The 14294-nt window shown below is 34.6% G+C and overlaps 1 protein-coding gene across 1 annotated transcript in view; it reads right to left on the reverse strand.

The window, feature by feature from the left end:
* Positions 1 to 1942: 1942 nt before the first annotated feature.
* loxhd1b (lipoxygenase homology PLAT domains 1b) overlaps positions 1943 to 14294 on the reverse strand; it is an 81406-nt gene continuing 69054 nt past the window's right edge. The window contains exons 35-42 of the mRNA XM_016255796.1: positions 13816 to 13943; positions 10945 to 11062; positions 10599 to 10776; positions 8165 to 8335; positions 7942 to 8077; positions 4267 to 4419; positions 3317 to 3378; positions 1943 to 1974 (exon numbers count right to left, since the gene is read on the reverse strand). Coding sequence (XP_016111282.1) covers positions 1943 to 1974; positions 3317 to 3378; positions 4267 to 4419; positions 7942 to 8077; positions 8165 to 8335; positions 10599 to 10776; positions 10945 to 11062; positions 13816 to 13943 — 978 coding nt within the window. The remainder of the gene's footprint in view (positions 1975 to 3316; positions 3379 to 4266; positions 4420 to 7941; positions 8078 to 8164; positions 8336 to 10598; positions 10777 to 10944; positions 11063 to 13815; positions 13944 to 14294) is intronic.

Raw genomic sequence — 14294 nt, forward strand, 5'->3', positions numbered from 1 at the left:
GACCCGCGACTGGCAGATCAACGAGCTACTTCTTTTCTCTCCAATACGGTAGGAAGTTAAATTAAATTAAATGAGGAGGACTGATGATTGACAGGCCAGTTTACATACTACACACTCAAAAGTGTGTACTTTTTCTTCACCAAAACAGTTCATACTTTAAGGGCATTTTATAAGTAGGCACATTGGGATGCAGCAATGCACACAACAGGAAGCGTGCAAGAGGTCAGGCCTCAGGTCAAAGGTGAGTGTCCTTAGTGCACACTAAAGCCACAACATCTCTAAGGGTGCATCTCAAATGGAAGGCTGCATCCTACAGAGACTGTGTCCTTCCTAGTTCAGTTCTTCAGAGGCTTGTAGGCTAGAGTCCTCCTCTGCATTAAACACTAGAATGAGACGATCTACTAAATACATGTGGCTGTGTCACGTATGCATTAAATTAAATGAGGAGGACTGATGATTGACAGGCCAGTTTACATACTACACACTCAAAAGTGTGTACTTTTTCTTCACCAAAACAGTTCATACTTTAAGGGCATTTTATAAGTAGGCACATTGAGACGCAGCAATGCACACAACAGGAAGCGTGCAAGAGGTCAGGCCTCAGGTCAAAGGTGAGTGTCCTTAGTGCACACTAAAGCCACAACATCTCTAAGGGTGCATCTCAAATGGAAGGCTGCATCCTACAGAGACTGTGTCCTTCCTAGTTCAGTTCTTCAGAGGCTTGTAGGCTAGAGTCCTCCTCTGCATTAAACACTAGAATGAGACGATCTACTAAATACATGTGGCTGTGTCACGTATGTTTCCGCTCTATGAAAATACTAATAAAACTTAATTTTGGAAAAATACTTTGTATTACAAATCTTTATATTATTTGACTTTCTATTAATACAATATCTACAGTCTCCCAGTGGCTTACATTATTGGCAGTTTAGCGTTAAGTGAATAATTTACGCCAAAACAAAAGATAACATCTATGCTTTCATGTCCAAAAACATTACTTTTGCCTCACATTTTATAATAAATTCAGACAGTCTCAGTACTGACTTGTTGATCGTCAGGTATTTGTTTTTCATGAACTGGAATGTGTACAAAGGATTTCCATGTATGTTAACTGAATTAATGTAGATATTTACATAATATGTAATATAATAAATACTAAGAGACCTCTTAGAGAGGCTTAAAAATAACTAGTGTCGAGTATTGAGGTTCAGAGTAAACAAAATAACCATATTTCAAATTAAACTTGTTGACCATATTTTAAAGTGAGAAGTACTGAAAATCGAAATGTGTAAACAAAGCTCTGTACAAAAGAAATACTTGAATTTTTACAGCACTATAAGTGTATAAATAGGGTGTGGGGGGACTTAGGGAAATAAAAAAGTAAAGAACGAAAGTCACGTACATAATAAATTTGACTTCAAACAACGAATTTTGACCCCAGAAGTCGAATACTATCTCAAAAAAAGTTGTCAAATATTAAATGTTTAGCTTGGAAAATTAATAACCATCTTTTTCTGAGTGGAAGACAGCAAAAATAAACAGCCACTGAGAAAGGAAGATGCCAGTCTCTCAGAAACAGTAGGTCGCTGTTTGAAACCATCTCACAGGAGCTTTAAAAGCTCAAGCGCAGCTGATCATGATCATGTGATTAATCAATCAACCAATCAGACACTCACAAAAACACATTCACAAGACTCTGGCTCTTGATGCCCAGTTCATCTCAGGCTCTGCTCAGACTTAGAGCAAAAATATCTTTTAGGAAAAAAAAGAAGAAATCAAAACATGAGGTTTCTATGGAAGCCCGTTTCCGCCACTGAATAAAAAAAAAAAAAAGGAAATTGCAAGTTTTTATCTCACAATTCTGATGTGATTAATCAATCAACCAATCAGACACTCACAAAAACACATTCACAAGACTCTGGCTCTTGATGCCCAGTTCATCTCAGGCTCTGCTCAGACTTAGAGCAAAAATATCTTTTAGGAAAAAAAAGAAGAAATCAAAACATGAGGTTTCTATGGAAGCCCGTTTCCGCCACTGAATAAAAAATAAAAGAGTTAATTGCGAGTTATCTCGCACTTCTGACTTTTTTTCTCAGAACTGTGAGATATAAACTCGCAATTCTGAGAACACATCAGTCTTCTTTCCCCCTCTCAAAATTGGACTTTAACTCGCAATTGCGAGTTAAAGTCCAATTTTGAGAGGGGGAAAGAAGACTGATGTGTTCTCAGAATTGCGAGTTTATATCTCACAGTTCTGAGAAAAAAAGTCAGAATTGCGAAATATAAACTCGCAATTGCGAGTTAAAGTCCAATTTTGAGAGGGGGAAAGAAGACTGATGTGTTCTCAGAATTGCGAGTTTATATCTCACAGTTCTGAGAAAAAAAGTCAGAAGTGCGAGATAACTCGCAATTAACTCTTTTATTTTTTATTCAGTGGCGGAAACGGCCTTCCATAGTTTTCACACTACCTAGATGTTCATATTTGGATTTATGAAAGATGCAAACTATGATGAAACTAGTGATGCAAAGTCCGAATCATTTCCGCGAACCGGTTCTTTTCGGACAGATCGGCTCATTGAACCGGTTCAAAAAGCCGATTAATCGGTTCCTGACGTCATCAAGCAATAACGTCTCTACGCATTTCTTTTCTAACAACTTATTAATGTCGTCTCTGAACTGTTTGCAATAAAAAAATAAATAAAAATTATTTTCTAACAACTCAGTACCATGTTGTATCAATGAAAAATTTAATTAAGTCATTTGTGTCAACACGTATTGAAACATTCAAAAAAATAGTTATTTGTGTGAAAGCATATTGTTGATTATTGCCATATAATTCACTTAAGTTAATGGTGTTTGTGGTCAGTTTCATTCAAGGATCCTCAGATACGACTGACTGAGCAATATTGACTAGCCTACAACTTGGATAAGATTCCTAAAAGTTTCACACCTACAGCACACATTACAGACACTGATGCACAAACACGGATATGTTCTACATGTCTACAGTATAAAGAATTAATAAACTAGTCTTATAAACTCCTTGATTTCGCTTAAGCAACTTTAAATATAATAAGCATGCACAATAAACTATTGTAAAATGTATTTACATCACTCGACAGGAAGCTTTTTGCAGGTATTAATAAAATGTAAATTAATAACAGTTATAATAAACAAGCATATTTCCAGTACGTGCCTCAAGCTTGCACAATATCATCAACTCACTCATCAGAATTTTCGGTAATCCTCTGCAAACTTCGCCACGGCTCATTCGGTTCTTGTAGAGTCCTCGGTAATCCTCGGCAAACTTCGCCACGGCTCATTCGGTTCTTGTAGAGTCCTGCCAGTGGAATCCGAGCGTCGCATGTGAAGTAGAATCTGCGAGAGAGAGAATGATGCTCGGAGCTGCACACGACAGGATTTCAGAAAGGGATACATGATATTCGATTTTTGCCGATATTTTTCAAACTATTCTGCCAATACCGATTTCCCTTTGTTTTGAAACAACGCCAAATCTCTCCTGTGTGGAAATTATATTATAAAACGTATCATTCTGGTGCTTGATTCTGATTGGCTGAGCCGCGTTCGAAGCTGTTGTAAATGACGCTACAAAGTAACACACCTTTGTTTACGTTTGTGTGTTGCTCGGCAACCACTTTGTAGCAACCACAACTGTTTCTTCTTTTATTTATGTATTTAAGTTTGCATAATCCATTTTGTAGCTCAAGTAGAAAAATATGTATTGACAATATTTAAGCAATAGCTTGGTGATTATAAAGTATGATAACTAGATAAGTGTATATTGCGTAAAAAAAAAAGAAAATCTTAGATTCACTTTTGGTGGATTTTGTACTGTATGTATTACTAATGATGTTTCAAAAAGTTGCTATTTAATATTCATATATACATATTAATAAATAAATCTGTATATATCAAATTATTTATTTTACAAGTGTGATTTTATGTGATTTTTATTCATGCAAGCTATAGTTCTGACCTTTAGATCAAAACAGACTCATGATATGATGACATCGATATTGCTTCTATTTATTCAGAAACACAAGCATCTTAATGATATTTGTGTATTTTACTTTCATTTTATTACAAGTAGGCCAACAGCGCCCTATCACACGCTGAGCACATGTGAGTTATCCATATTATCGGCAAGGCATATCGGCATAATTTTTAACATTTTGAACCTTTATCGGCCGATTCCGATAACGTTCTGATAATATCGTGCATCACTAATTTCAGATGTAAACTCACTTGTTTCTCAGCTCTTTCTCCGTGATCACCACCTCCTGCACGTGCCAGAAAGACTCGTTCTTCACCTTCTTCTCCTTCGTTATATGGCCCAAACAAATACTCACGATCTCGCCCACATTTTTAGAGGAAAACTCGAATGAATCCGTGGCAGCACTGAAACAGAATCAGATTATCATGCGTTATTAGTCATCTGTTCAGTCTCTATTGTTTAATGGTGATTTATTTTTGACGTTTGTCACTCCAAAAATGTGTTTTCTTTAATTATTGGACATTTGGACAGGTCTAAATGATAATCTGAATTATTTAAGTATCATTGATATACAATTATAGTGTTTAATAATATTCTGAATGTTTTATTTTTATAATTTTCATTTATTTTTTAATTTTAGTTAACATTGTAATATTCTTTTTTTTGCATTTTGTCTTTTTTATTAGATATTTTTATTAGTAGTAGTTATTTTAAAATGATTTTTTTTTTAGCTATTTGCAGTATTTCAGTTTTAGGTATTTTAGTACATTAAGTTAAACTAAACGAAAATGAAAAACAAAAGTTTTAAGTTTTTAAATATTTGAATATTTTCCAATTTTTTCTTTTTCAATTTAGTCAACGTTTTAGTATTTTTTGCTTTTTTAAATTTTTTTTAATTTTTATATTTTATGTTTTAAAAATATGTAAACTCTTCAAATTTAGTTAACGTTTTAGTATTATTTATTATTTTTATTATTAGTAGTTATTTAAAAAAAATTTTTTTTATTTTTATTAATACGTCTATATAGTTTTTAGCTATTTACTGTATATTTCAGTTTTAGTTATTTTAGTACATCAAGTTAAACTAAACTAAAAAGAAAAACTAAAACAAAAGTTTAAAAGCCAGTTTTACTAACAGCTAGCACCAGCGCAAACCGTCTTTTGGCGTTAAAATGGTACTGTCAGGTTTTACTAAAGAAGCGCAGTGAATATTTAGCGCTGAAAAGGTGTGGAAACGCAGTTATTATTCAGGGCTGAAAGTTCTCCGGCACCGTGCCGGATCTCTGGCGTTTGGCTGTGGAAAAAAATAATCCTACGTTTAAAAAAAAATTGTTGATATCACTTTCGAGTCCATGAGTTCGCCTACCAATGTATGAGAGGAGCACAGCTTTCACTCTCAACCAAACTAACATTACTAGCCAATCAGAATGTTTGGCTCTTATAAACACAAGACACGTATAATAGTATCCAACTGCAGAGTCGCAGCTGATGAATGGAGAAGCGCAACGAAAAGCTGCGAGGCGCAATGGTCAAAGATGTCCATCTAGCGCATATTTACATAGAAAAACTAATTAAAAAGCAGCGGAGCTTTGTAAACAGCTCAGAGTAATCATGTCATCTCCATAAAACGATAGGATCGCCAGAACAAATTTACCGTGATTTTTGAAAAGGTCCTGTTCTCACATGATGTATTAATGGTAACTTACCGGTGATTTACCAGTAAAGACCGTATGTGTGAAAGGGGCTAAACTCTTCCTCTGCATATGCCGTGAGTTTGAGTTGCTTAACGTTCATCTGGAGAAACAGTGTGCATTGAGGAGCCAAGTGTGACTTTTTTTTTTACATATCCGAATCATGTCCATGATTTTTTTTAGCTAATAGCTAATGCAACAAAAGTCACCAAGTGTCATCTCATTCTGATAAAGCTACGATTTTTAAAATTTCGAAATATGAAAGTTTTCGGTCAAAAATGAAATTTGCTTCAGGAAAAAAAAAGACGACTTGGAACCCTCAACTAGGAGTCACACAATACCAGCTCTAGCAAAACTTCATTTTTTGTCCTCCGGTTCTTTTCAATGTACTGTGGCTTCTTTATTTCTATATTTGCGACTATGCGAATTTGCACTGTGCTTGGTATATTGCGTTGGTCGATATGTAAATGAGATGTTGCGTCTGTGTTCTTTAGTGTTTCCCCTGCCATTATATTAGGAGGGCAGCCCACCCCCCTTGAAGGTCAAGTTAATTTTATTTAATTATATTTTCTCTATAGCGCCAGATCACAACAGAAGTCATTTAAAGTTACCTTTTCGATAGAACAGGTCTATACCTTGTTCTTTTATTAAACAAACTAAACAGCCTTATGTTATTTATCTTATTTACACGACGGCATGTCATTTCGGTCTCTACGTTATGGTCGTGCTCTCTGTATCACGCACAGCGGAGTTCCGGGTCGATATGTAAATGAGATGTTGCGTCTGTGTTCTTTATTTTGCGCTGTTGTTAGTAAACACCCGCAGAAATTTCCTCTCCCATTGGCGCGGTTTTGGAATTGCGCTCTCGCGTTAATTTGCCCTGTTTAGTAAAACTGGCTCTAAGTTTTTAAATATCTGAATATTTGTATATATTCCATTTTCATTTTCATCCACGTTTTTTTTTTTTGGTGTCAACATGTATTTTATGTTTTAAAAATGTTCATTTGTATTTCAAAGAAATAGAAATTAGAGAAATGTTGCCGAGCTGAAATACGTTTTTCATTGAACATTTATTTAAAATGTAACAAAATGTTTTGTTTTTTAATGGTTAGTTATATGTAACATTGGCTAAAATTACATTGCGTGTAACCGGGACACTGTACATACCGCAAAAACTTCTTCTTTTTTGAGTTTTCCATCATAAACTCCTTTGAACGTCCTTTTTTTCCCTCCAGAATGATCCAGACATTCTCCTTCGTCTCGGCATCTTCTGAGTTGGCTGTTGTGATCTCAATTTCATATTCTGAAAAGACATTACAAAGAAACTTTTAATGCACAAAACAACTACACTGCTCGTGAGTTACACACGTAGGAAACGCTCTTCTCTTACTGGTCTTGTCACTGAGATCCAGAATATCGTTATTGGCACATGCCGACGCTTCCGGTGATATTAACGTCTGCAGTCTCACTAATGAGAACATAAACACATGAACAACACCTCCAGAACTGCTCTGAGAGTCACTGCATCAGCATTAATTTGAGTAAAACTATCCTCATATCATACACACACAGAAATGTAAAGGTATTCACGGCAACCCGTCAAAATAAAAGTTCGGTTTAACTTGAAGGCATTGCGGGAGAAATATATTACTGTTGTTCCGTAGAATGTATGTAATAGGCTGCTACTACTACTACTAAAATTATTAAAACCTTATTTGTAAGGAATAATCATACAATATTTCTTCAATGTTTTAATTGTAAAAACATTACAATTAAAGACATGCTAAACCAGAATTTGGTAACAATACAACATAAGGCTGGGAAAAATAAAACATTTCCTAATGAGATGTTGCGTCTGTTTTCTTTATTTTGCGCGGTTGTTAGTAAACATTTTCCCTCCCATTGACGCCGTTTTGGAATTGCGCTCTCGCGTTAATTTGCCCTGTTTAGTAAAACTGGCTCTAAGTTTTTAAATATCTGAATATTTGTATATATTCCATTTTCTTTTTCATTTTCGTCAACGTTTTTTTTTTTTTGGTGTCAACGTGTATTTTATGTTTTAAAAATTTTCATTTGTATTTCTAAGATATAGAAATTTGAGAAATGTTGCTAAGCTGAAATACGTTTTTCATTTAACATTTATTTAAAATGTAGCAAAATGTTTTTTTTTTAATGGTTAGTTATATGTAACATTGGCTAAAATTACATTGCGTGTAACCGGGACATTGTACATACCGCAAAAACTTCTTCTTTTTTGAGTTTTCCATCATAAACTCCTTTGAACGTCCTTTTTTTCCCTCCAGAATGATCCAGACATTCTCCTTCGTCTCGGCATCTTCAGAGTTGGCTGTTGTGATCTCAATTTCATATTCTGAAAAGACATTACAAAGAAACTTTTAATGCACAAAACAACTACACTGCTCGTGAGTTACACACGTAGGAAACGCTCTTCTCTTACTGGTCTTGTCACTGAGATCCAGAATATCGTTATTGGCACATGCCAGCTCCCTCATGATTTGCCCGTCGTCCTCACTTTTGGCCAGCCATCGGTCGCAGGGAAAGCGGAAGGTTTGATCCAGCAGGTCGTCCTTCACGTCGACATACTCCAGATGCCATCCAGGAGCCGGACCTGATCACAATGACATACAGTTTAGACACAATATTGTCAAAATGGACTATTTTGCTCTGTTTCAGCAACTATTGCACCACTGATCAACACAATGGTGTTTCGTTCCTGAATGATTCAGCATTTTTGAACAAAACGTCTGTAAATGATTCAACAAGCCAATCATAAAGACAGCTGCTGAATTCAAAACTGCATACTAGTGTACTACTCTTAGTATTTCAGCATATATTTCTATGGCAGAAATAGTAAGAACCAGCACATGGTTCAGAAATCAACACTTCATCACGTCATTCTTCAATGAATCAGCCGTTTTGAATGAATCAATCTTTGAATTAGTAAATCAATGTTTCCCTTATTTGGCGCTACCTAATATTCATATTTCAAGTATCATTTCATAGTTCTATATTCAATCTATGCTATACTTAAAACAATAATCTCATAAAATTATTTATGCAGTTGTACTGAAAAAAAATTGATTCATTGAATTTACTATACATTTAAATAAACTAATTTAGTTGACTATCTTTCAACATTTTTTTGAAAAAATGTGGCTAAGATAAATAGTTTGAAACCACATACCTTAAAAAAAATGTTGTATAATTTTTTCCAGTGTGCGACTGCAGTGTAAATGCATTCATGGCATCTCTGAACTGCATTAAACAGTGGTTTACAGGTAATAATGCTGTAAATAATGTTCAGTTTCTTGCACAGATTGATCGCTTCGCTTCATAAGACCTCAATATATCATCAGGAGCCACGGGTATTAATTTTGTGTTGCCTGATGTGTTTTTTTTTAATTCTCAAGGAGCACGGTTTCAGCTAAAAATCTTCTTTACTGTTCTACTGAAGAACAAAATTTGATGAATAATGCTGATCTGCTTAATAACCAGTTTACAAGTAAAATGATTTAAGATATTATGCCTTGTTTTCTGTAAAAAAATAAATACAAATTTTGCTAGTTTTTCCTTAAAACAAGCAAAAATATCTACCAATGGTGCAACAAAAATCAGGGCTCTACGCTTACTTCTCTTTTACTCTCTTACTATCAATAATCCAAAATTTTATCAAAAAGTTGCCTTCCCATTACGAGGTGATATTTGACTCCTCTAACTTTATTAGAAGTATGTTATCTTTTGTCAAATTCTTTAAAAAATGATATTTTATAAGCTTTTTAAAAATTGTAATTAAAACGACAGAATAAGAACAAGTAGAATAAGAAACATAGAAACATAAGTTACCAATCAAATGAAATCAGTATTAACAAAATTAATTTGTAGAGGTGGCACAGAAGAACACAAAAGTGGCTTGATGTACTTTCAGACATTTAATGAGGCTCCGAGGTGGCATGAGTGCAATTAAATCCATAAATTCATGATGATATTAATGTTTTAAATATACAATTTTGAATATAGAAATATTAAATGATTTAAATAACTGAAAAGATACTTTAAAAATGAAACTAAAACTGCCAGCAGGTGGCGACAAGTCACTGATTTTTATCACTGAATCATTCATTCAATTGATTCATTCGAACGGCTGATTCATTCAGGAAAGTGTCTTTATGAATGGGTGATCATGAATCACTGACTCACTAGATTAGTTTAAAAACCCCGTTCATTCATAAACGAAACACCGCTGTGTTTGAATGGAGATGCGCTGTGTCTTTGTTTTAAACTATTTTCGACGACGAAATAGAGCAAACTCAGACAATGTAAGTCACTTAATATTAACTTCTTGTCTATTGAATTGTTGTATTAAATCAGTATCACGTATACAAACTCCCTTAAAAATCATTAAAAGCTGTCACTCATGTTAGTTCATCGCGATCTCACATTTATAATCAACGAAGCTCTCTACACTGCGCGATGAATCTCTTAGTTACACCCCGTCTACACTTTGCTTATGAAAGTATTCGTGAGATATGTCTGTGATGCATTACTTAACTCTGCAAAACACGCAGAAACCGTTGAAGCTCCCCTAAATTTTCATAGTTGCACGCAGTAGTTTTCAGTCGCAAATGCGCACTTAGCCTTTGAATTAAGATTATTTTTCTTACCCCATTAGCAGATATTTTTGCTCCTTTTAAGCAAAAACGAACACAATTTTGATTATTTTTTTTTTGAAAACAAGACTTAATATCTTAAATCCTTTTACTCGTGCAGTAGATGCATCTTGATTCAAGAATGTTTAGATATTTATACTAGAACACAAGACACTAACACTAAGCAAGAGAATGATTTTTTGCAGTGATACTGGTTGCACCTACCAGCGCTGTCACTGGTTTTAACCTGGATGGTGTATGTGGTTTTCTCCACCATCTCCTCGTCGTCCACGACCGCAGAGAGTTCACAGACCTTGGTCCTCTTGGGTCCTTTGGTCTTGGAGAGCCACTCCTCGTAGGTGAACACATACACCTCCTCCGTGCTCAGGTTTCTCATGATTATCTGGGTCATGTGACAGGAACAAACAACATGTTTATAGTCATGCCCTTAATGAGTTTCATTCCTTATGTTGTGATTAACCTGATAACCTGATTAAAAGACTCACAGGTTTGAGTCCGAACGGAACGTGAGCCGCTCGAGGTTCATTAGAAGCTCTTATCTCAGACTGACCTTGTCGAGGAACCAATCAGGACGACTTCCCGTCCCGTCGATGCGAACGCGGAGCTTTTTCAGGGGCGCGATATCATCGATCTCCAGGTTAAACGTGTCTTCCTGTCCTCTTTCAAACCTACCACAAACCAGGGTTGTTAGTGTTAACAAGAAATAAATCCTTTAAAAAAAAACGTTTTTCGTTACTTAAAATAAAATACATTTGAACTGAAACAAACAAACAAAAAACTAGTTCAGCTAGTTCAATTTAACCTGATGCAATAAAATCATTAAGCTAAAATAAAAATTATTAAAACTATATATTTAGATTAAAAATGACAAAAACACACTTAAACTAAACTAAAACTAAAATTGAACATATATTTATAAAATCATTCAAACGAAACATAAAAGACAAAATGACAAAAGATAAACCATGAAATATATGTCCATTACTTGAAATAAAATAAATGTTGAGTAAAATAAAATAAAACTGTTTCAGCGAGTCGACAATGTAACATTTCTCGCTTTCATTTAGTTTAACTTGATGTACTAAAATAACTCAAACTAAAACTCATAAAAATGTCAGAAACACAACAACAAAATTACTAAAACGTTGACGTGAAAATGGAAACTAAAACTAATTTAAAATATAAAAAATCAAACTATAAAAATGTCATTACTTGAAATAAAATAAACATTATAAAAATGTAAACTACTTTTGTTACAATAAATAGCATAAACTTTGTGAAATAAAATATATATATTTTTAAAACTTACATGCATTTTATTTCAGCTAGTTGCCACGGCAACATTTCTCATTTTTGTTAAAAAATAACATTTTATACAGTATATATATATATATATATATATATATTAAATTCATAGCAATTTTTAGGTGTTTTTGTCATGTTTATTAATATATATATTAACAAACATGACAAAAACACCTCAAAATTGTTATGAATTTAACTTTAAAATTAAAATGGAAAATATGAATATAAAAATTATTTCAAAATATTAAAAAAAAGAAACTTAAAAAAACTGTAAAAAACTGTTACTTAAAATAAATGTTACCTGAAATAAACTTAAACTTATTTCAGCCAAGTCGACATTTCACATTTTCATTTTTACTTTAACTTGATGTACTAAATATATCTAAAACTAAATAAAATAGAAACTATATTGACATATTTTTAAAAATGTAATAAAAATAACAAAATTACAAAAACGTAACTACAGAAAATAAAATCTGATTCAAAATATGACCAAAAAGTGATGTGGATTCTGGTAAATAAGCACCTGTCCGCATGTTTGGCGAGGAGCATCTCCTCCATGCTCCCGTTGGCCCCAAACACGCTTATGAAGATGTTGGTGTCCGTTCCTGCATTCTGAGTGTCACCCGTGACCACCGTCACCTCATAAACCACCTGAACAACAGCCAGAATATGAGCCCTACCATCTACACACAGAGACCTTCAGATTCATCACACTTAAAGTGCCCCTATTATGGGTTATGAAAGGTTCATATTTTGGTTTTGGGAGTCCCCAACAACAGGTTGACATGCATGCAAGGTAGAGGTCTTCACGGGTCCACTTGGATCCGAAAACCCGAGGTCCGAGTCCAAAACTTCGACGAGTACCTCGGACATGGGTCGGGTTTGGTATTAGCGGCCTCGGGTCTCGGGTAATTTAAAATAAAAATGCTTTTCCCAAATGGACCCGATTAGACCCGAATTCTTTTAAACTATCCCGAATGCGTAGGTTACTTTCACTTTCGTGTTAAGAGAGGCACGCACACAGTGATTTATTTTTTAATCAAACTATCACGTTTACTTTTCAAATCCACTGGTCACAATTGAAAGCGGAGCTCAGAAATACCTTGTATCCATCAGGCAGGCGCTAATATAAACTAACCTAATAATAAATTGAATAAATGTTAAATAAATCAAAGTAATGGAGAGGTGGCCAAATCAGTCAACAGGACACCGGGATTTTTCCTGACTGACTGCGGGGCTGCAGGCTGTACACACGCCAATGCCGTTTACGTTCGGGTCCAGTCGGGTTCGAAAATAAATGCCCTTGGACTCGGGTCGTAATTTATGCACGTCGGGTTCGGGTAAGAAGTGATTCGGGTCGATTCGGGTCGGGTACAGATTTTAGGACCCGAGAAGACCTCTAATGTAAGGTCAAAAAACACTTTCATTGTCTTATAATATGCATTTATTTTTACTTTACTTGCTCAACGACTCCCAAAGGATTCACTCAATGATTAATTCTTCCAAACCCCTGCTTTGCGTGACGCTAATCTGCGGCGATTGGATCTCGCCTGTAATGCCTGATAAAGCAGCGTTTGTGAGCGCAGTGCTGCTTTGTGTAATTTCAGCTAGTTGCCACGGCAACATTTCTCATTTTTGTTAAAAAATAACATTTTATACAGTATATATATATATATATATATATATATTAAATTCATAGCAATTTTTAGGTGTTTTTGTCATGTTTATTAATATATATATTAACAAACATGACAAAAACACCTCAAAATTGTTATGAATTTAACTTTAAAATTAAAATGGAAAATATGAATATAAAAATTATTTCAAAATATAAAAAAAAAGAAACTTAAAAAAACTGTAAAAAACTGTTACTTAAAATAAATGTTACCTGAAATAAACTTAAACTTATTTCAGCCAAGTCGACATTTCACATTTTCATTTTTACTTTAACTTGATGTACTAAATATATCTAAAACTAAATAAAATAGAAACTATATTGACATATTTTTAAAAATGTAATAAAAATAACAAAATTACAAAAACGTAACTACAGAAAATAAAATCTGATTCAAAATATGACCAAAAAGTGATGTGGATTCTGGTAAATAAGCACCTGTCCGCATGTTTGGCGAGGAGCATCTCCTCCATGCTCCCGTTGGCCCCAAACACGCTTATGAAGATGTTGGTGTCCGTTCCTGCATTCTGAGTGTCACCCGTGACCACCGTCACCTCATAAACCACCTGAACAACAGCCAGAATATGAGCCCTACCATCTACACACAGAGACCTTCAGATTCATCACACTTAAAGTGCCCCTATTATGGGTTATGAAAGGTTCATATTTTGGTTTTGGGAGTCCCCAACAACAGGTTGACATGCATGCAAGGTAGAGGTCTTCACGGGTCCACTTGGATCCGAAAACCCGAGGTCCGAGTCCAAAACTTCGACGAGTACCTCGGACATGGGTCGGGTTTGGTATTAGCGGCCTCGGGTCTCGGGTAATTTAAAATAAAAATGCTTTTCCCAAATGGACCCGATTAGACCCGAATTCTTTTAAACTATCCCGAATGCGTAGGTTACTTTCACTTTCGT

Source organism: Sinocyclocheilus grahami, unplaced genomic scaffold (genome assembly GCF_001515645.1).
Source record: "Sinocyclocheilus grahami isolate Dianchi unplaced genomic scaffold, SAMN03320097.WGS_v1.1 scaffold1369.1, whole genome shotgun sequence".
Lineage (NCBI taxonomy): Eukaryota > Metazoa > Chordata > Actinopteri > Cypriniformes > Cyprinidae > Sinocyclocheilus > Sinocyclocheilus grahami.